General features: G+C 45.4%; 1 protein-coding gene across 1 annotated transcript in view; it reads right to left on the bottom strand.

Moving 5' to 3' along the window:
* Positions 1 to 3,581, bottom strand: part of Phb (prohibitin) — an 11,310-nt gene extending 7,729 nt beyond the window's left edge. The window contains exons 1-3 of the mRNA XM_008838311.2: positions 3,506 to 3,581; positions 2,350 to 2,464; positions 1,159 to 1,320 (exon numbers count right to left, since the gene is read on the bottom strand). Coding sequence (XP_008836533.1) covers positions 1,159 to 1,320; positions 2,350 to 2,437 — 250 coding nt within the window. The 5' untranslated portion in view covers positions 2,438 to 2,464; positions 3,506 to 3,581. The remainder of the gene's footprint in view (positions 1 to 1,158; positions 1,321 to 2,349; positions 2,465 to 3,505) is intronic.
* Positions 3,582 to 20,511: the final 16,930 nt, after the last annotated feature.

Here is a 20,511-nt window from a genome sequence, read left to right on the forward strand (position 1 = left end):
TAGAGTTAAGAACGTTATTAGCCACCACATGGGTGCTAAGTAATGGGTTTCATCATGGCATGCCCTTTCGGTCCATTTTTTTTTTTTAAAGTCCTTTTGTCTCCCTGTAGCCCCAGCTGGCCTGGAACTCACTATGTAGACCAGGCTGGCCTTGAACTCAGAGATCCATTTGCCTTGAAAGGTGTGTGCCACCACGGCTGGCTCTCTTTCCTTCCATTAAAAAAATTTGTTATTTTTATTTTATGTGTATGAGTGTATTGCCTATATGTGTATAAGTGCGCTCATTTTGTACAATGCCTGTGGAGGTCAGAAGGGGGCGTTGGATTCCCCTGGAACTAGAATTGTTGGACGGTTGTTAGCCGCCATGTGGGTGCTGGGAATTGAATCCTGGTTCTCTGCAAGAGCAGCCAGTGCTCTTAACAGCCAAGCCATCTCTCCAGCCCCTCCCCTCCTTCCAAGTTTTTGAACAGGGACTCATGTATTGCTTCAAACTCACAATGCAGTCAAAAAATGACTCTGAATTTCTAATTCTCCTGCCTCCACCTGCAGAGTGCTAGGATTACAGGCATGCACCACCACAACCAGCTTTTCAGCACCGGGGATATTACATATGTTAGGCAAACACTCTACCAACTGAGCTACAGCCCCATCCCCTCATCACGACATTTTCATATTTTCACGTACAAGTCATATTTTGCTCTACCCTTCTCCAATACTCCCTGTGCCCCTGCCACCCCTATACTAGGAAGTCTTTGCTGTTGTTGCTAGGGTTGGTTTTTTTGTTCTTGTTTGAGACAGGGTCTCACGGTGTAGCCCTAAATGGTCTGGCACTGTCTATGTAGATGAGGCTGTCCTTAAACCTAGAGATCTGCCTGCCTCTGCCTCCCCAGTGCTGGGATTAAAGGTGTGTGGCACCCTGCCCTGGCTATTCTGTAACTCTCTGTGTAGATGAGACTGTCCTTAAACTCAAGAGATCTGCCTGCCGCTACCTCTCCAGTGCTGGGATTAAAGGTGTGTGGCCACCCTGCCCTTCTACTAGGAATTCTTACAATGTAGATATTCAGTCTCTGGGATCCTGGTTGTTCACAGATGTTTCTGCAGCTGACAGAACACAGCATCCCTCCAAATCTACTTTACCTAACCACAGGCACGACTCACCTTTGCTACCAGTGATAACTGGTACATTCCGTGGTCGAGAGCGGCAGTCAAAGATAATTGGTTTCTGTACCCAAGGGATGAGAAAGTGAGTCCCTTCCCCTACTACGATGTCTTGTACCCCACGGAATCGGTCAAAGATGACAGCTCTGTGCCCAGCATCCACTAGAAAGGAAGAATAAAGATGGGTTAGAAAAACTCCGCCACTCTTTAGCCAAAAGAAAGAGGCAGAGATTCCTGCCCCCAACTTGAGACAGGGTCTCACTATGTAGCCCTGGTTGGCCTCAAACTCAAGATACCCTCCACTTCATTAGTGCTGGTATTAAGAAGTGTGCCACCAGATCCTGGCTGAAGGAGCTACTGTCTGTCTTTTCCTTTTTGAATTTAGAATTTTTTCTAAATACTTCCACTCTGAAAATGCTCATGAAAAAGTTGTATACCATCCAGATGTGGTGGCACACATCCTTCATCACCTGGGAGATGAACGCATGAGGATCAGGAGTTCAAAGCCTGCCTCAGCTACATAGCACACTGGAAGCCAGCCTGGGCTACACGAGACACTGTCTTAACAAAAAACCAAACCAAACCATGTACCAGGTATATAAAATCTGTTGCTATTTTGAAGGTTATAGAATATCAAAGTTGGAAGGAGTCTTACAGAAAAACTAGTTCATTCCCTTTGCTTGATCAGTGAGAAAGCTGAGGGAGGAGTGGCTTACCTAAGATCATATAGAAGTCAAAGAAAACATGGCTTAAGCCCCGGGGCACTGTTAAACGATGGGTAAAGCCATCTCAAAGCTTACTCTGGGCAAGGTCACCCAAACTGGTCTAGAGTCTTTGCCAGGTTATTTCATATACAGAAGAGAACTAATGAGCTCTCCATGTGAGCTAGCCAGATGAAATCCTGCCACTCTGCAGAGGCATCTCGATGATGCATCACTTCAGATCATTTAAGCATTTAGAAACATAAGACCAGCAACTGGCTGGAAGGCTGCTTTTGAACAAAGGCTAGAAGAGCATCTACAGTTAAGACAGCGCCTCTGATAATATACAACCATATTTTGTGGGGTAGTAGCAGGAGAGCCCCATTAGCTACAAACACATTCAGATAGCAGCTGGCATCTGGAAAGTCAAATGGGCTATGAAGATCAATAGAAATCTTCCAAAAACCACCACCCTCCTCCAGTGCCTCACCATTATACAAGGCAGAGTTCACCACGCCTCCTGCGACGGCTAAGGCCAGGCCCAACTTCCCGATGGATTCAAACACTTTGGCGGCCATGCTTCCTTCTGCTGGACACACTCACACCTAGAAAAGGTGTAAAACCAAAACATCTTGATACCAAATCCTCAGAGACATGACTCTGTGAGGCACAGCATTCACTTTTCATGCTGAGTCTCCACATCATCACTCACTGGACACTACATGACACTCTTGTAAAGCGTACCATGCTTTGCTTTTGCAGGTTATTTTCTTTAGAACCATTCACAAGTCTGAGACACTTGGCTCATCATGGGAACAATGCACACGGAAAACTTGGTAGCACAGAAAACAACACTCCCATTTCCTGGACAAATAGGCCACAAGAGAGGCAGGCTGTATGTGGTTGGTTCTGTGCAATTTTGGTTTGGAAAAATAATTCAAAGCATAGTGCTACAGCAATGATGCCAACAACAAAAACTGATAGTAACTGTTAACATTTCAATAAGGTATCTTCTAATAGCAATTTATTTAATCTTCACAATTACTCTATGAAGACTATTACATGTGATTACACTAAGCGGTTACACGAGGAGGCAAAGGTCAAATGAGGAGGAAGAACCAGGATCAGAACACGGAGGAGCGAATTTTAGAAAGCATGGCTGAACTCACCATACTTGTGGTCAGAAAGGCGGGAGGCGCGGGGCGCAGCGAGACTGAGCTCCGAAGGACAGAAGGTGGGGCGGCAGTGGGGTGGGTGGGAAGCACTGGAGCTGACAGCCCAGAAACCACTTAGCCTTGAACTTTTCAATGCCCCACCCCCACGTCGCCTCTGTCCCATCCCCAAGTCCTCCCGCCCCTCCTTTCTAGGCCTCAACTCCGAGTCTATCCCGTCTTCTCCACGCGCATTTACCTTCTCTCCCTGACACCAGGACACCCAGTCCTTTCCATTTCTAATAGCTTCTGGTTTTTTTTCCTTATCCTGCCTCCTCCCCCCTGCCCAATTCCCGGCCTGTCCTAGACTCAGCCCCTTCCCTCCTCCACAAGGAGTACCCACATGCACCCCACTCGCCCAACATGTGTACTGGAGCGCAAAGGAGTGCTGCAGAGAGGTCTAAAAACAACCTAGACCGCCCCAACGAAGCTCACCTGCATTCACTCTGACCTCCACATGAATTCTCCAGTAGCGCATATTGCGCTTGCGCCAGGCAGCTCCTCCCTATTCCCGCCCCCTCTCCAAGACCCGTGCCTTCGATTGGTGGGGCATATCGCAATGCGATCTGGGAAGCGAGGTTTGCATTCTTCCTCTGGCCCTGCGGCCTATCTCAAGTGAACTACAATTCCCGAAAGGCCATGCAGCGGCGTGCCCGCGCAGGAAACCCTTTTCTCTTTGGTGGTAACCGGTGGGATGTTGCCGCAAAGTCTTTCGGGGGCTGTAGTTCTTTGGTAACAAATGCCCGTGCCTGGTCTATACGGCCTTTTGGGATTGTTAGCCGAGGATCGCCCGGGCCCTGTGAAAAGGGCTGGGCTTCCATCTGGCGGCTGGAATGGCGGGACACCGTTCTGGGTGGGAAAGTAGACGGGTGGGCATTTTGGAAAAAGTTGTGGTGACACAACTGATGGACTGAGGGGCTTTGAAGGACGCCAAGACCTGTCTTTTCTGAAGCCTGTGTAGGACCTCCCTCTGAGCAGACCAGTGGAGAAGAGCCTCAGGGTCATGCTTTGGGAGAGCAAAGGGACTTGACTTAGAGTCCAACTCTCCTGGACACAATTTTAAAAAACAGTTGTATTTGTGAAAATTGCAAGAATGGTTTGGAGAACATGTGTATCGTTTCTCACGTTCACTTATTTACAGTTCGCTCTATTTGCTTTATTTTTGTTGCTCCCTTCCCTCACCTTTCCCCTCCACCCTTTCCCTTCCCTGTCCCCACCCCACCCCTCCCCCGCAAACCCCCATCTCTTAATACTCCTCCTCTCTGAGAACAAGGACATCTTATTTCCTTCTGCTTTCCAATTTTGTCAATGGATCCAGTAATGAACTTTATACACTCCTCCTCAAGATACAATAAAAATCTTTTTAAAACTCTAAAATAAATTATTGTGTTTATTTATCGTATCTCTTCAGTCTCCTTTAATCCACATTTTTCCTCAGCCTAACTTCCTCTGGTATTACATAAAGATGCGTCTCATTTTGGGTTTGTCTGATGTTTCCTTCTGATTAGATTTGAGTTTTGCGTTCTTAGCTAGGATAATACATATATGATGAGAAATTTAATTTTAACAAAATCAGCCCCGTTTCTGGATTCTACCAGGATTGGATTCTTTCTAGTTTTCCTGCCTTTCTATCCTCAACACCTTTCTTCCCTCCCCTATCCCCGTAAATCGTCTGGAGATAATCATGGCAGCACCATCAGGTGGTATGGGTTTGTCCTAACCAACCACAACTTTTTCCTGTGACCACTAGAGTCCAGGAGAGCTGCAAGTTTAGTCTAATGTCTGCATTGTTCTTTTTAAAAAATGTACACAGTAGGTGCTCAATAAGTGTTGAATTAATCATTCTTGTAAACTGGGAAGCAAAGGAAGAAGCAGGTGGCAGGGGGGGCTTGTGGGCTTGGGTTACTTGTAGAAGGAGAGAGAGGGAGGAGGAAAGGTAAGCAAACTGAGGAAGGTATGTGGGAATAATTTCACTGTGATGAAGCAAAGATTAGGAATAGAGCAGAGTCAGTGTGTCAGCTTTGTGAGTGGCTCTAGTTTGTTGCTACAAGAAACATGTTCCCATTCAGCCCCTCTCCTCAGCCACCTGTATAGATTGACAATAACAGATATATGTTAAAACCAGGCGTGGTGGCACATGCCTGTAGTGCAAGTACTTGGGAGGTGGAGGCAGGAAGATAAGAAGTTCGAGAACCAACCTATGCTACACACAGAGTTAGAGGCCAGCCTACACTACATGAGGCCCCATCTCAGAAACAACACCAGTATACATCCTGCACACATATATGTTGAACAACTACCATGGACCTGTTGCTTCATAAACACACAACCATGTAAAATTATGTGCACACACACATTTACATTCAAAAACATGAAAGCAGAAGGACCATTTGGGCGAAAGGAGACCATCATGAAGGGGAGAAGGGATGAGGAAGGGTAATAAGGGGTGAACATGAGCAAAGTACAATGATAGATGTGTAAAAACTTTCCAAATGAGACCCATTATTTTTATACTAAATAAAAACTTTTTAAAAGTCACCAGAAAATAAAAATGTAAATACTATAAAATCAAATATCTGAAGTGGGTAAAAATTAGTAGCAAAGAGTCTCCTTGGATAAATGAACCATGGGTTTGAGTTTTAATGCTCGTAAAGGCTGTAGGCTGTCACACTGCAGTGAAACTCTGCCAAGGCCAGGGATTTGACTCAGGGGCAGGGCACGTGCCTACTATATAGTAGATCCTGGGCTCAGTCCTTGGCACTGTAAAAAAATAAAAGTGCTAATAAGGTATTTCAGAATGTAGCCTTTAATTCCAGCACTCAGGAGGCAGAGACTGTTGGCTCTCTGTGAGTTCAAGGCCAGCCTGGTCATAGTGTGTTCCAGGCCAGCTGGGGCTATAGAGAGACCCAGTCTCAAAAAGACCAAAAAAAAAAAAAATTTCAGAATGTATTGAAAATTCGTATTTGCTTGAAGATATGTGGTGATATACCTATTCAATAAATACCTATGGAGTACTTAGTAAAAATAAATATCTTGCCGGGTGTGGCTTTAATCCTAGCACTTGGGAGGCAGAAACAGGTAGATCTCTGTGAGTTCAAGGCCAGCCTGGTCTCCAAAATGAGTCCCTTTGCGGAGGGGGTGGAATTCAGTGACTTAAAGCCTGATTTCTGACCCTCGTGCTAGTCTAGTATCCTAGCCAGTCAAAATGGGCATTCTTACCAGTTAGGACAAAGGGTGAAAAGGAGATTAGAACCAACAGTGTCTGCCAGAAAGATCTATCTGGGACAAGCTAGCCAAGGAGGCCTCTATGACAAGATAGCATTTACCACAGGATATAAAAAGGTGAGATGTGGAGAGGGCCATAGGGGTGGAATGAGAGCACTTGGGGAAAAGATCAGCATATGGGTGGCAGACATGAGGCAGGGCAGAACTAGGAGGTTGGGTTGGGAAAGTCACTGAGGGCAAGAGTAGAGGTTCTAGTTACTTTCTGTTGCTTTGATGAAAACAGTCGACCAAGACCAATTTAGAGGAAAGGGTTTATTTGGCTTACAGCTGACAGTCCATCATCAAGGAAAGCCAAGGCAGGAACTCAGGGCAAGAACCTGGAGGCAGGAACTGAAGCAGAGACCATGAAGGAATTCTGCTTACTGGCTTGCTCCTCTGGCCTGTGCTCAGCCTTTTTTCTTATATAACCCAAAAGCACCTACCCAGGGGTGGCACCACCTACATTGGGCTGGACCCTCCCACATGACTCAACAATCAAGAAATGCCTCATAGACATGCCCACAGCCCAATCTGATAGGGGAATTTCCCCAGTTGAGGTTCCCTCTTCCCCAATGTGTCAAGTTAACAACGGACACAATACAGCACAGTAGCCAAAGGTACCAGCTCCCATTGACTATAGTGCACGGAGACACTGACACAAAAGGGCCAGATAAATGTAACCCAATGACAAGACATCATTTCTGAGAGCCAATGCCATGTCACACTGTAGTTGGCAGTTGTCTATTTGGGGGTGGGACCAAGAGTCTTAGACCTCATCAGATCCCATGAGCTATGAGAAGCTGTCTGTGGCTACTTCCCTGGAGAACAGGCAAGTGAGTGTGAAAAGGGCCTTGTAGTATCTCTCAAGACTCATTGTGTTCCAAGAGGATCATAGAGCATTCTGCCAAGATTAAGATGCTGTTGAGCTTCTTTCCAGCCTTGCCTAGATGGTGTGCAGATGTGTCTGATGGCTGGGCCACCATAGTGGAGCCATTTCCCTACAGTGCAAAGAACTTGAGGTAGGTCAGAGCTTGGTCTGCTGAAGGTATCAAATGAAGATGAATGTGGCTGGAGCAGATGGGAGAGCTACACAAGTTTACCACAGGGAAATAAGCAAGCACCAGCTACCATCGGTAGAAAGCTATCGTGCTGGAAAGCTCTGATTTAAGTGTACCAAGAAGTCCCTGTAAAAAACACTAGAGTGGGATCATTCATTTGAGGGGAAAACAGTAAACAAACCCAAAAGAAAAATCTATGGACTCTAACCCCAACAAAAGAACCCAGGCAGATCACCCCCCAACACAATGGTTCTTGGACTTTGTTTTGTTTTTTAAAGTTTAAAATCAGTGGTTCCAATACCCTCTTCTGACCTTCACAGGCTCCTGTATGTGCATGGTGTACATGCATACACTCAAGTCCACACATACACATAAATATATATGTATATATATTTTTTAAATATTTATTTTGGGGAGCTGAAGAGATGGCTCAGTGGTTAAGAACACTGACTGCTCTTGCAGAGGTCCCAGATAGGGTTTCCAGCACCCACATGGCAGCTAACAACTGTCTGTAACACTAGTTCCCGGGGAACTGATACCTTCTGACCTCTTCAGGCATTGCACAACATGGGTGCACTTACATCCATGCAGGCAATACATTCATACACATAAAAAATAATTAAAATATTTTTAAAGATTTATTTCCTTTTTGTTGATATGTATGTATGTATGTCTCTCTATATGTTTCTAAATACATGTGAGTGCATGTGCCTGCAGAGGCCAGAAAAGGATGTTGGATCCTCAGGATCTGGAGTTAGAGGAGGATGAGCTGCCCAGTGTGACTGTAGGGAATTGAACTCTGGTTCTCTGGAAGAGCAGGAAGTGTTTTTAACCTCTGAGACATCTCTCCAGTCCTTAATTTTTATTTTTGACAGTGCTGAGGATTGAACCCAGGACCTAATGTATACTAGGTAAGCACTCTACCACTGAGCTACATCCCTGCTTTTCTTTAAATACTTTTAAAGTTTTGAAAATTTATTTTTATTTTATTTTTTGTGTATATGAATGTTTTGCCTGCATGTATGTAAGTGCACTACATATGCACAATGCTGAAATAGGCCAGAAGAGGGCATCAGATCCTCTGGAACTGGAATTACAAATGGTTGTTAGCTGCCATGTGGGTGCTGGGAACTGAACCCGAGTCCTCTGCAAGAGCAGTTAGCACCCTTAACTGCTGAGCCATCGCTCCAGCCCCTTGAAATATTTTGTCATAGAATACTGTTCTACATTTAACAGTTATTAAGTGCTCCACAGATCTTTGAAATATGAATTCTAGGGGCTGGAGAAATAGCTCAGTGGTTAAGAGCACTGGATGCACTTGCAGAGGACCCAGGTTTAGTTCCCAGTACCCATAGGGCAGCTAAAAACTGTAACTCTAGTTCTCAGGAATCCAATGCCTTCTTCTGACCTCTGTGAGCATTGCACAAGATGGGCGCACTTGCATACATGAAGGCAATACACTCATACACATAAAAATAAATAAAATATTTAAAATATGAATTCTATATATTTAAAATAAAATGGGAAATTTATTACTTTTTTTTTCCTTTCAGTCTTTTCAAGACAGGGTCCCCCTGTAGCCCCAGCTGGCCTGGAACTCACTATGTAGACCAGGCTGACCTTGAACTCACAGAGATCCACCTGCCTCTGCTTCCCCAGTGCTGGGATTACAGGTGTGGGTCACCATGCCCAGCTTTTTTTTTTTTTTTAAGAGAAAGAACTAAGAGCTCTTTTTTTTTTCTAATTTTTTTTATATTTTTTTTTTATGTGCATGCATGTATTGCCTGCTTGTCGGTAAGTGTGCCCATGTCGTGCAATGGCCACAGAAGACAGAAGAGGCCATCGGATCCCCTGGAACTGGAGTTACAGACAGTTGTTAGCTGCCATGTGGGTGCTGGGATTCGAACCTGGGTCTTCTGCAAGAACAATCAGTGTTCTTAACTGCTGAGCCATCTTTCCAGCCCCCCCCCTTTTTTTTAAGACAGAGTCTCCCATAACCCCAGCTATCCTGGAACTCACTATGCAGACTAGGCCGGCCTTGATCTCACAGAGATCCACCTGCCTCTGGGATTAAAGTTATGGGTCACCATGTCTGGTGTGAAATTTGATACTTTGAACCCATTTAAAAATAATAAGAGTACATGGGTATATCCACAGATGTAACCTCTGCACTCAAGAAGCTGAAGCAAAGAGGACCTAGTTGGAGGCCAGTCTGGGCTACATACCAACATCCTGTCTCAAAGAGCAATAGCAAAACAACAAAAAGAAAAATAATGTGAAAAATGATAGTCTCTCAAATAAAACTGTGTACTGAGAAGAATGGCATTGTTTCACATTGTTATAAATCTTGGATCCTTCATTTAATCTGTTGGGTCATCCTAAGTCAGTGGCACCTGGAAAACTTAGGAGAGCTAGGTGTAGTGGCACACACCTGGCATTCCAGTACTCTGGAGGCAGAGGCAGGAGGATCATGAGTTCAAGGCCTATTTGGACTATATAGTGAGACTCTGTCTCAAAAAACGAATAAACAAAACAATACACCATAAAAGATGGAGAGTCTGGGGAGAATGGTCAGTTAGTGCTTGCTGCACAAGCACAAGAACTTGAGATCAGATTCCTAGTACCCACATAAAACACCAGCACAGCACCATGTCCCTGTAACCCCAGCACTGGGGAGGCAGAGACAGGAGGATCCCTGAGGCTCCCTGGCCAGCCAGTCTAGCTGAATTGGCAAGCTTCATCCAGTTCAGTGAGAGATCCTGTCACAAAAAATACTGTGGAAAACAATCAGCTTTTTTGAAGCTGGATTACAGCATCGCAGGTGCCCACCACCATGCTCAACAGAAGCTAGTTTCTTTTGCTCCACGGGTCACCCACAGGCTCGGGTTCCTCTTATTGCATTAGCTTTACCAACCCCTAAATGATGACCTTTGTCTATCCGTGGTACATCTGTGTTCTAACTTGCAGGAAGGAGAAAACAGAGGAAGCAAACAGTAGAGATTTTTTTTTTTTTTTTGCAAATGTAACAGCAAAACAGCACATATATTTTCTGCCCCATTTTATTGGTGAAAAGTCAGCTACCTGATCTCACGTAGTCACAAAGCAGGCTTGGAAATGTAATTTGCGGCTAGACAGTCACAAACATAGGAAGAAAAGATCAGGGCACAAACAAGTCATCTTTGGTGCCTCATTCTTCTCTATGAACAATCAGTGATACAATTTAATTTGAGAAAAACCACAGCAGAAAAGAATATCAAAATAAAAACAAACTAGCAAGAAAAAAAAAACAAACACACAAACGAACTTGACAGAATCAGAGACAAGAACCATAAACAGAAATCTAGGAAAGCCAATGCTCTAATTGATATGTTCAGATAATATTTTATGTCCATAGAACTAGAACAAGATGGACAAGATGGTATTTTTTTTAAAGAGCAATAAATGAAAAATGGAATACTTTCCCCTAAATTAAAGAAGATATTGCTGGGCATGGTGGCTCACACCTTTTAAAAAATATTTTTATTTATTTATTTAATTTTTTTGTCTTTTTAAAGCAGGGTCTCCCTGTAGCCCCAGCTGTCCTGGAACTCACTATGTAGACCAGGCTTGCCTTGAACTCACAGAGATCCACCTGCCTCTGCCTCCCAAGTGCTGGGACTACAGGCGTGCGCCACCACACCTGGCTTGTTATTTATTATTTTTATGTGTATGCATCTAGGTAAGTGTACCCATGTTGTACAATGCCCACAGAGGACAGAAGAGGCTGTCGGATCCCCTGGAACTGGTGTTACAGGTAGTTGTTAGCTGCCATGTGGGTGCTGGGATTCGAACCTGGGTCTTCTGCAAGAATAGTCAGTGTTCTTAACCGCTGAGCCATTTCTCCAGCTCCGGTGGCTCACACCTTTAATCCTAGCACTTGGAAGGCAGAGGCAGGTGGATGTCTGTGAGATTGAGGCCAGCCTGGTCTACATTGTGAGTTCCAGGACTGCTGGGGCTACAGGGAGACCCTTTCTCAAAAAGACCAAAAATCGAACCAAAACAACAACAAAATAGACCAGCTGGGCCGGGGAGAAAGCTCAATGGATAATGCCATGAAAGCACGGGGACTGGAGTTGGGATCCCCAGAATCCATGTAAGCACTGGGTGGGTGTGGACACCTTCCTGTAATGCCACCACTTGGGAGATAGAGACAGGATCCCTTGGGCATGCTGACTAGCTAGACTAGATAAATCAATGAGCCCTGGGATCAGCAAAAGGCCCTGATTCAGTAAATAAAGTGGAGAGCAATAAAAGAAGATACTCTACAATAACTTCTGGCCTCCATACACATGAATATACACATGGAAGTACACCTGCACATGTATGCTCACACACATGCTCACACACACACACACACACCACGTAGCAGCCTAGAATGGGACCTGGGGGACCTGGCCTACAACAGGCAAAATAAAATAAAATTGCATATGTAGAAAATCCTAAAGAATATGCAGCAAAAATCCTATTAGAATCAGTGACCACATTTAGAAATAATGCAAGATGTAAGGGCTCTAGATAGTTGGAAACTAAAGTTCATAACTATCATAGCCTCAAAACCATTAAATAGTTATAGAGAAATTCACACCTGTATGATAAAACTACAAATATTGCTAAGAGAAATGAAAGAAAACTTAAGTGGAAAGATACCAGCAATCTATTTATATAAGAAAAGACTTGTATCCAGCATTAGATAGAGCTCTTACATCCATCATAAAAAGAAAAACTCAATTTAAAAATGTTTATGAGGGGGTTAGTGAGATGGTTCAACCACTAAGCTACTTTTACAGAGGACCTGGGTTTGTTTGGTTCCCAGCACTCATATGGTGGCTCACATCTGTCTGTAACTCCATTTCCAGGGGATCTGATGCCCTCTACTGACCTCCTCAGGCACCAGACACACAAGTAGTACATATACATACATGCAGGAAAAACACTCATACACATAAAATGTTTAAAAAGTTTTTAAATGTTTATGGCCCAGTGAGATGGCTCAGTAGGTGAAGGCTCTTGCATCAAGCCTAGCAACTTGAGTTTAATTTCCAGAACTTGGTAGAAAGAGAAAACTGATTCCCACAAGTTGTACTCTGAATTCTTCACATGCTAGCATTTTTATACCCAGCCAAGCTACCAAGAGATATGTTCTGAAAATAGGGTTTCAAAAATGTTGTATCCTGTGGATGTCTCAGGAAGTTACTTAAAAATGAACTACAGCAAAAAGAGGAAGAAAATCTGGAAAAGACGGAGTTTAGAAAACAGGCTACCAAACTGAGAGAAGGCAAAAGGGATGTCTAGGATGATAGTGAAGAATTAGGCAGGAGTCCAAGAAACATGAAGACCAGATGGGAGTAAAGAGGGTATGACTTGAAAATACTAAGAGATCAGTGGGGAGATGGCTCAGTCAGTAAAGGGCTTGCTATACAAGCACGAGGCCCTGAGTTTGATCCCCTAGAACCTATACTAAAAAAGCTGGGACAAAGTGGTGGTGCACACCTGTGATCCCAGCACTTGGGAGGCAGAGGCAGGCAGATCTCTGTGAGTTCAAGGCCAGCCTGGTCTACATGGCGAGTTCCAGGCCAGCTGGGACTACAGGGAGACCCTGTCTTAAAAAGACCAAAAGTAAATAAATAATAAGCTGAAGAGGTGGACACAGGAGGGTCAGAAATTCAAGGTCATCCTTGGATACCTAGTAAGTTTGAGGTCAACCTGGCCTACATGAGACCCTGTCTCAAAAAGCAAAGACAAGAGAAAGGAAGGAAGGAAAGAAGGAAGGGAGGAAGCAAGGAAGGGAGGGAGGGAAAGATGGAAGGAAGGATGAAGGAACTGATAGTGGCTGAAAGTGATGGCATCTACCTATAATCCCAACACTCGGGAGGCTGAGGCAGGAGGATAGAGAGAAGTTTGAGCCTAGGCTAGGCTATATAAACAAATAAACAAACAAATAAACAAATAAATGATAAATGGAAGTGCGTGTGTCTCTAGGAGTAGGAGTTACTTAGAAAAGTGAAGGGCAGGAGATTTTTCTCTCTTTATGCACCTTCTGGAATTCTAGGTTCTTTATACATGTGTCTATTTTTGGCAATAATAATAATAATGAAAAAAATGGGCATGGTGGCTCACAGCTATGCGTCCAGCACTCAGGAGGCTGGGGAAGGAGGATCATGGGACTGAAGCTATCCTGGGATCTAACAAAACTGTCTCAAAAAGTCTCAGGAGGAAGAGGGGAAGGAGGAAAAAAAGAAGGGGAAGAGGAAGAGGAGGAGAAGAGAAAGAAGGGGAAGAGGAAGAGGAGGAGAAGAGAAAGAGAGATGCTAAAAAGAAGGAAACAGACAAGTGACGGAACTTTATGTAAATGGAATTCTACTATTATTCAAAATAAAGACAGAAAGAAAAATACATTTTATAATGTGACCAAAGTTGTCTTCCTAGACTTCTAAAAATAATTACAGACTGTGCTAACTCACTTGATTGGAGTAATCATTTCATGATATGTGTATATCAAACTAATTAGTTATGATATTGATTAATTAATTACAGAGAAGATTGCCATGGTAATTATGCAGCATAAAAAGACACCTGTTCTTAGAAGCATAAACAAAAGACATGGAGCTAAAGCAATTTTGCCTGCATGTAGGTAAGTGCACCCATGTCGTGCAATGCCCACAGGGGACAGAAGAGGCTGTCAGATTCCCTGGAACTGTAGTTACAGACAGTTGTTAGCTGCCATGTGGGTGCTTGGATTTGAACCCGGGTCTTCTGCAAGAACAGCCAGCATTCTTCACTGAGCCATATCTCTCCAGCCCTGATTTCCCTCTTCTTTTATATAATAATATTTTTTGGATTATAAAAAATTAAATAAAAAATCACCTAACCTTAAAAAATTATCACTGTTAGAGTTTTAGCATCCTTCCCTCATTTTTAATGTATGGATAATCAGGATCTGACTGAACACCTGGCTTCCCATGGCACCTCTTTCGATTGACATTCTCCCTTGGGAATCGTCCTGTCATTGAATGCTTTTGCAAGCACAGGGGAAGATGATAGAGCAGGACAGGAGGAAGTGGCAGTTGAGTGTGTCAGCGATTCTTTAGGGATGGGAGAAAAGCGATGAGGTCAGGGCTGGAGGATGATGTGAGGAGAGGGGGTCTCCCCCGGGGAAGTGCTGGATCCTGCATAGAGAATGCCATCCCATTCACTGGTGCAAAGGTATCTTCATGAGAGAGCACAGAGGAGGAGTGGAGGCTCTGGAGAGGCAAGGACATTTTGGCTGTGTGGCCGAAGGAGAGGCCTTGGCCACAGGAGGAGGGACAAGGTGCAAAAGCAAGAGGGTTTGGGGCCAATGGTGGCCAGGACTGGAGTCACAGCAGATGGCATAGTAAGGTCATCAACTGAGGTGGGACTGAGGTGAGGAGGAGGGATGGAAAATTCCAGGAAAGGTAAGAGGCATGAGATGGCATGGAGGCAAGATTTCTAAGAAAGGGCAGACTTGCCGGCTGAACTGAATCTAGGTTTGCGTGAACAACAGAGGTCCCTAGCCAGTCCTGGGGTTCCCTGAAGCTACAGCTGACTCCTCAGTGGGGTGTGGAGTGTGTATATGAAGGATTGATTTGGGCTGGGGTTTGATCAGGTGGCCTATGACAAGAGAAAGAGGGAAGCTGGACAGGCGGGTGGAGAGGTTCAAATCTAAGACCGATAGTAGATAGTGGCACCTGACTGGGAAGTAGGGAGTTTGAGGAAGGAAGGATACAGGGAACCGAGTAAGTAGGCAGGGAAGTCACAGTGTGGTAGTCAGGAAGGGGATGCTTGAAATGAGAGGTAAAGAAGCACTGTAGTTTTGAGTGGTGATAAGGTTCAAGGAGGTTGGCCAAAGGACAGGTAGTCAGTAAAGGTGTGCTGGGGGGTAAATATATCTTCAAAAGATTGAGGGTTTGGGGGGCTGGAGAGATGACACAGCTGTTAATAGCACCGGCTGTTCTTGCAGAAGACCTGGGTTCAAATCCCAGCACCCACATGGTAGCTAACAACTGTCCATACCTCCAGTTCCAGGGGAGTCAATGCTTTCTTCTGACCTCTGCAGGTACTGCATGACACAGGTGCACTTACATACATACAGTCCTAACATTCATACGCACAAAATAAAATAATTTTTTAGAAAAAAGATTAGGGTTTTAAAAATATTTTATTTATTATTCTTATTTTATGTATATGAGTATATTGCCTGCATGTATGTGAGTACACCCGTGTTGTGCAATGCTGCGGAGGTCAGAAGAGGGCTTCAGATTCCCCTGGAACTGGAGATAAGGACAGTTCATAGCCACCATGTGTATGCTGGGAATTGAACCCTGGTCCTCTGCAAGAGCAGTCAGTGCTTTTAACCACTGAGCCATCTCTCTAGCTCCAAAGATTAGGGGTTTTAAAGAAGGAAAGGGATTGGATTTAGCTCAGAGGCAGAGCACTTGCCTACTATGCCTGAGACCCTGAGTTTGAGCCTTATCACCAAACCAAGGAAGGAAGAGAAGGAGAGAGAGGAAAAAATAAGGGAAGCAAGGAAGGCAGCTTGGGCTTCAGTGATGAAGATGGTGATGAAGGTAGAGAGAGGGTCTTTGGGGTGAGAGTGGGATTGAGTCTCCTTCTGTATTGTTTCTTTCTCTTGTTGACCTGGCTTTCTTCCACTATGACTCCCAGGTCCCTGCTAAGGGTGGTGCACAGACTCCGGGCACTTCTTTGTGCAGTGGGATCTGGAAGTGCCTTCCTCATGGGTGGTTAACCACCTTGATCCAGGATACTTGTGTTTTGGTGTGTCTGTCCACTGGCCCCAGACCTTGGAGGCCTGAATCACACTTAGGACCCTGGAGTCCTGTGCTGAGACCATGTTGTGCACAGGTAGGAACTCTGCCGCTATGTTGGGTTAAATGGAATGAATTCAGGAGAGGAAGGTGAACATTGTGTTTGGTGAACATCTTTTGTGTCTAGGCAGAGGTTGGTGCACTTGAAACCAGGTACCTATTTCCTAGCAGGGTGCTGGTCCTTAGCAAATGTCCTTGGTTGTCCTTTAAATCCTCCCAACACCTCTGTGAGAGGGCATTACTACCCCTCTTCTACTCATTCACTATGCATAGTTCTTGAGTGTCTACCACATGCATATTAGAACCAGTACTAGACCCTGAGAATGCTAAGTGTATATGATGAAAGTGCTGGCTCCTCTTGGTATAATTCTAACCCTGCACATGCTTTTTCTGTCCTGCCCCATGAACAGAGAGGACAATCCACTGGGCCTGCATCATTCTACCTCACTTGCCAGCTCCTTCCAGGCTGACTGGCCCTGGTGGGAGGTGGGTGGGAGGGAGCTGGAGGACTTCTGCCTTGCTGCTCTTGGACTGGTCTGGATACCTTACTGTGGCACAGTCACAGTCTTTATAGGAGCCACCGACTGCATGCTGCTAGCTCTCAAGGGACATTACAGCACTGTTCCACCCCTGGCCACCACCTCCCAGCACACATAGAGTGGAGAACACCATCTAGATCATTCTAGGGCACCAAGCTTGGCCCAACTCCACAGGGGCCTCCTCAGCAGCCAGCTTAGAGGAACAGACACAAGATGCTAGCTCCTCCCTTCTTTCAACACAAACACTGCCCAGCTGCTCCCTGCCAAGCACCATATTGGTGCCAATTCTCAAAAGTGCCAAATGCCTGGCTCTGACACAGACTGCAAAATCTATTGGAAGGAAAGAAAGAAGGAAAGTGGAGAGGGTGGACCTATGTCTGAGTAGGTCCTGTGAATCCATCTCTCCAGGTCACCAAGTCCAAGATCATTAGCAAGCAGGCTTCTGAGAAGTCTCAATTTATGCAGAGGGCCAGCTCTGCTGCAGAGAAAGGACACCGAACTTGAGAGTCAGTAGCCTTCATCACTCTCCACAGTTCTGTGACTTTGAACAATGTGTTTGACCTCAGTTTCCTCCTCTGTAAAATGGGGGTAATGGAGCACATATCTCACCCCAAAGTGTTTCACAGAAGCACCTCAGGTCTTGACTTAATGCCAGTTGGTCCTGGGATCACATTCAAGGCTCACTGGGGCAGGCTGTCCCCCTCACTTCACATTCTTTTCTTGCTCTCCCAGAAATGCAGCCTCAGCTAGGAAGGGGAAATATTGTGCCTTAGATGGAAGCCACATGCAACTAATTCTTCCCACGAAAGAGAAAAAGTTACAGAAATGGCATACCTCCCCTCCCCCAGGACTGACAAATACCCAACCCTTCAGTTCCCAAAGGACCCAGGGTGAAGCAGCAGCAGAGCTCTGGGCAGTGCTGACAAATCCCTGGGAGGAGACTGAGGGGAGAGGGAAGGAGCTGGGGGCCATGTGCAGACCCACCAGAGAACTGGCTACATCTTTAAGAGATGCTTCTTCACCAAGGAACCTGGACAGAGAGAGAGAGGGACAGAGAGAGAGAGAGAGAGAGAGAGAGACAGAGAGAGAGACAGAGAGAGACAGAGAGAGAGACAGAGAGAGATTACACGTGTGTGGAGGTCATGTAGACATTGACCTTGAGTATCTTCCTCAATCATTTCTCTACCTTATTCTTTGAGACAAAGTCTTTTCCCCAAACCTAGAGCTCACTGATTGAGCTACACTGGCTAGCCAGCAAGCCCAAAGGCTCCTTATCTCTGCCTTCTCCTCTCCTCCATTGTAGGCATGTACAGCTACCTCTGGCTTTTTACCTGGGTACTGGAAATTAAAACTTAGGTCCTTATGCTTGAGCAGCAAGCACTTAGGAAGTCATTTCCCCAACCCCTAAATTTTTTTAAAAGGACCTTCATAACAAGGGCTTGGAATGTGCCTCAGTGTAGAGCCCTTGAACGGCATGTGCTAGGCTCTCTGTTTGATCTCTAACACCTAAATAAATAAATGAATAACTTCACAATGGATTGAACTATGGAAGTTCAAGGAGTGTGGTATGCTGACCTAGAGGTATGGTGGTTGAGTGGAGCCAGTTTCTAGTGCCAATGGACCCTGAACATCAGCATCGTTTGGGGGCCCTAAGGAAACAGTGGTGAAGCCAGTATGGCTCTGGTCCTCTGAGAGCTCTTAGGCTGGCTGTGAGAGGTGCAGGTGTGGATTGACTCTTTCAGTCTCCCTTTCTCTTGCTGTAAGCCATGGGAAGCACTCCCACAGTGGTCTGGAGGGAGATAGCATCTGGAATCAGATCTCAGCCCTGGTGAAGGTGAAGGACACCTGGGACTGGGCTCAATTTGGAGTTGGGTCAGAAGGAACTGAGTCTTGTGCTCTAGGGACTTGGGCTCCAAGCCCAGGGACTAAAAGTAATGCTCATTGTGGCCACTAGGAGGAGCCAGTGTCCTTGAGTGGACTACAGGGTGGCGCTCTCTAGGGACTGGGATCCATCCATTGGTGGGAAGAGAGAGTGGGTCCCAAGTCTCCAATCCACCCCCCCCGCCCCCGCCCCAACACCTCTTCCTTGACCCCGAGTGCTTGCTATCTCTCTAACACACTCTGTGGGAATGAATTATGTGTGAATCAAAAGTAAATGCATATTTCACTTCTCCAAGGCAATGTGATTGTTCTTTGGCAAGGCCATTGTACCCTTTCCAGTCTCTGTTCCCTCATCGGTAGAATGTGAGGATTTTCTTAGCCAGATATTTTCAAAGACACAACCATGAGGGATTTGAAGTCCACCAGTTCCTAACATTGCCCTTTGTCCTCTACCCTCCACACCAGCAGTTCCCTTTACTGGCCCAACTTCCTCCCTTAGCTTGAGGCCATACCTCTGCAAGATGTGAGAGGCAGCAGCCTGCTTAGGACATGGAGGGGCATCTGCTGAGATCCATGCTCATGACATAATGCCTGGCTCTCTCCTCAGGGTACACTTAATTTCCAAGCGTAGACCAGGTTTCCAGACCTCTGCACCTCCACATCACACCTCTCAGGCATCTGCACCCCAACTTACCCCAGGTTGAATCTTCCATCCCACCCACCCAAGGCTTCCCTTCCCCCAGTCACCCAAGCTTGAAATCCACATGTTAACATCAAACTCTCTTGTCTCACATAGCCCATTCCATGTTCCAGTGGCCATGAAGTCTGGACAGACTTGGCTTGAACGTGTCCCTACCCTTACTGTTACCATTTCTTCCGGAACCAGTTGGTCTCCCTGACTCCAGTCTGTCTTCGCTCCGATCTATCATCTCTCTGCTGCCCGAGAGTGCTTTCTGAAACACAAATCTGATTACACACACATCTCTGCTCCAGTGTCTCCTCATAGCCTGGAGACAAACCCAAGTCTTAATGGGTCTTCCAAGTCCATTCATAGTCTGACCCTTGCTTTCCTAGTCCAGGTTCACTTCCCAGCTTGCTCCTCGACCCATCTACACCATACTTCTCACCACCCTCTGATCAGCTACGTTCTTTCAGGGGTCCTTGACTTTGTAAACGTCAGCCCCTCCACCAAGAATTCCAGCCCTGACTTCTGCCTGGTGAAACTGGAGTCCTTCTTGAAAAACAAACATTTGTCTCCTATGAATCCTTCTGTCCTTCCTATGTTACTTTTCCAAGTTCCCAGGTCAGCTTCCGGTTAGTTACACTTCTTAGATTTCTCATAATCTGTCTGTCTCCCCAACCAGGCTATAAGCCCTATTTATGTAGCACCATGTCTAACCAGTGTTCGGTTCAGTGTAGGAATTCAATCCATATGCTGAGTTAGTGAATGCATGCACGAGTGGTTTGGAAAATCACAATCTTCCCTTTTCTCTGATGGAGCCCATGGAGTCAGAGACAGGGAAGATTGACAGGAGATGAGAAGATTGACAGGAGATCTGGGTAAGGACAAGTCCACGACCACGTGGGGCTTTGTAAATACAAGTAAGGAGTGTGGCTTATTTTGTCTTTGTGGTATCTCAGGCATACACATTTAATCAGTGAGTTCACACTCCTCAGAGTAAAAGAATACCATTGTCCTTGACGGTGTTAATATCATCTGATTTGGGGTGGGTGTCCCCCCTCATACACAGTGAAAACCCAAACCATTCTTTTGTATGTGAATCTTTCCACCCTCCCCACTTTACTTACTGAAAAAT

This window comes from Nannospalax galili, unplaced genomic scaffold (genome assembly GCF_000622305.1).
Source record: "Nannospalax galili isolate Female #2095 unplaced genomic scaffold, S.galili_v1.0 scaffold95, whole genome shotgun sequence".
Classification (NCBI taxonomy): Eukaryota; Metazoa; Chordata; class Mammalia; order Rodentia; family Spalacidae; genus Nannospalax; species Nannospalax galili.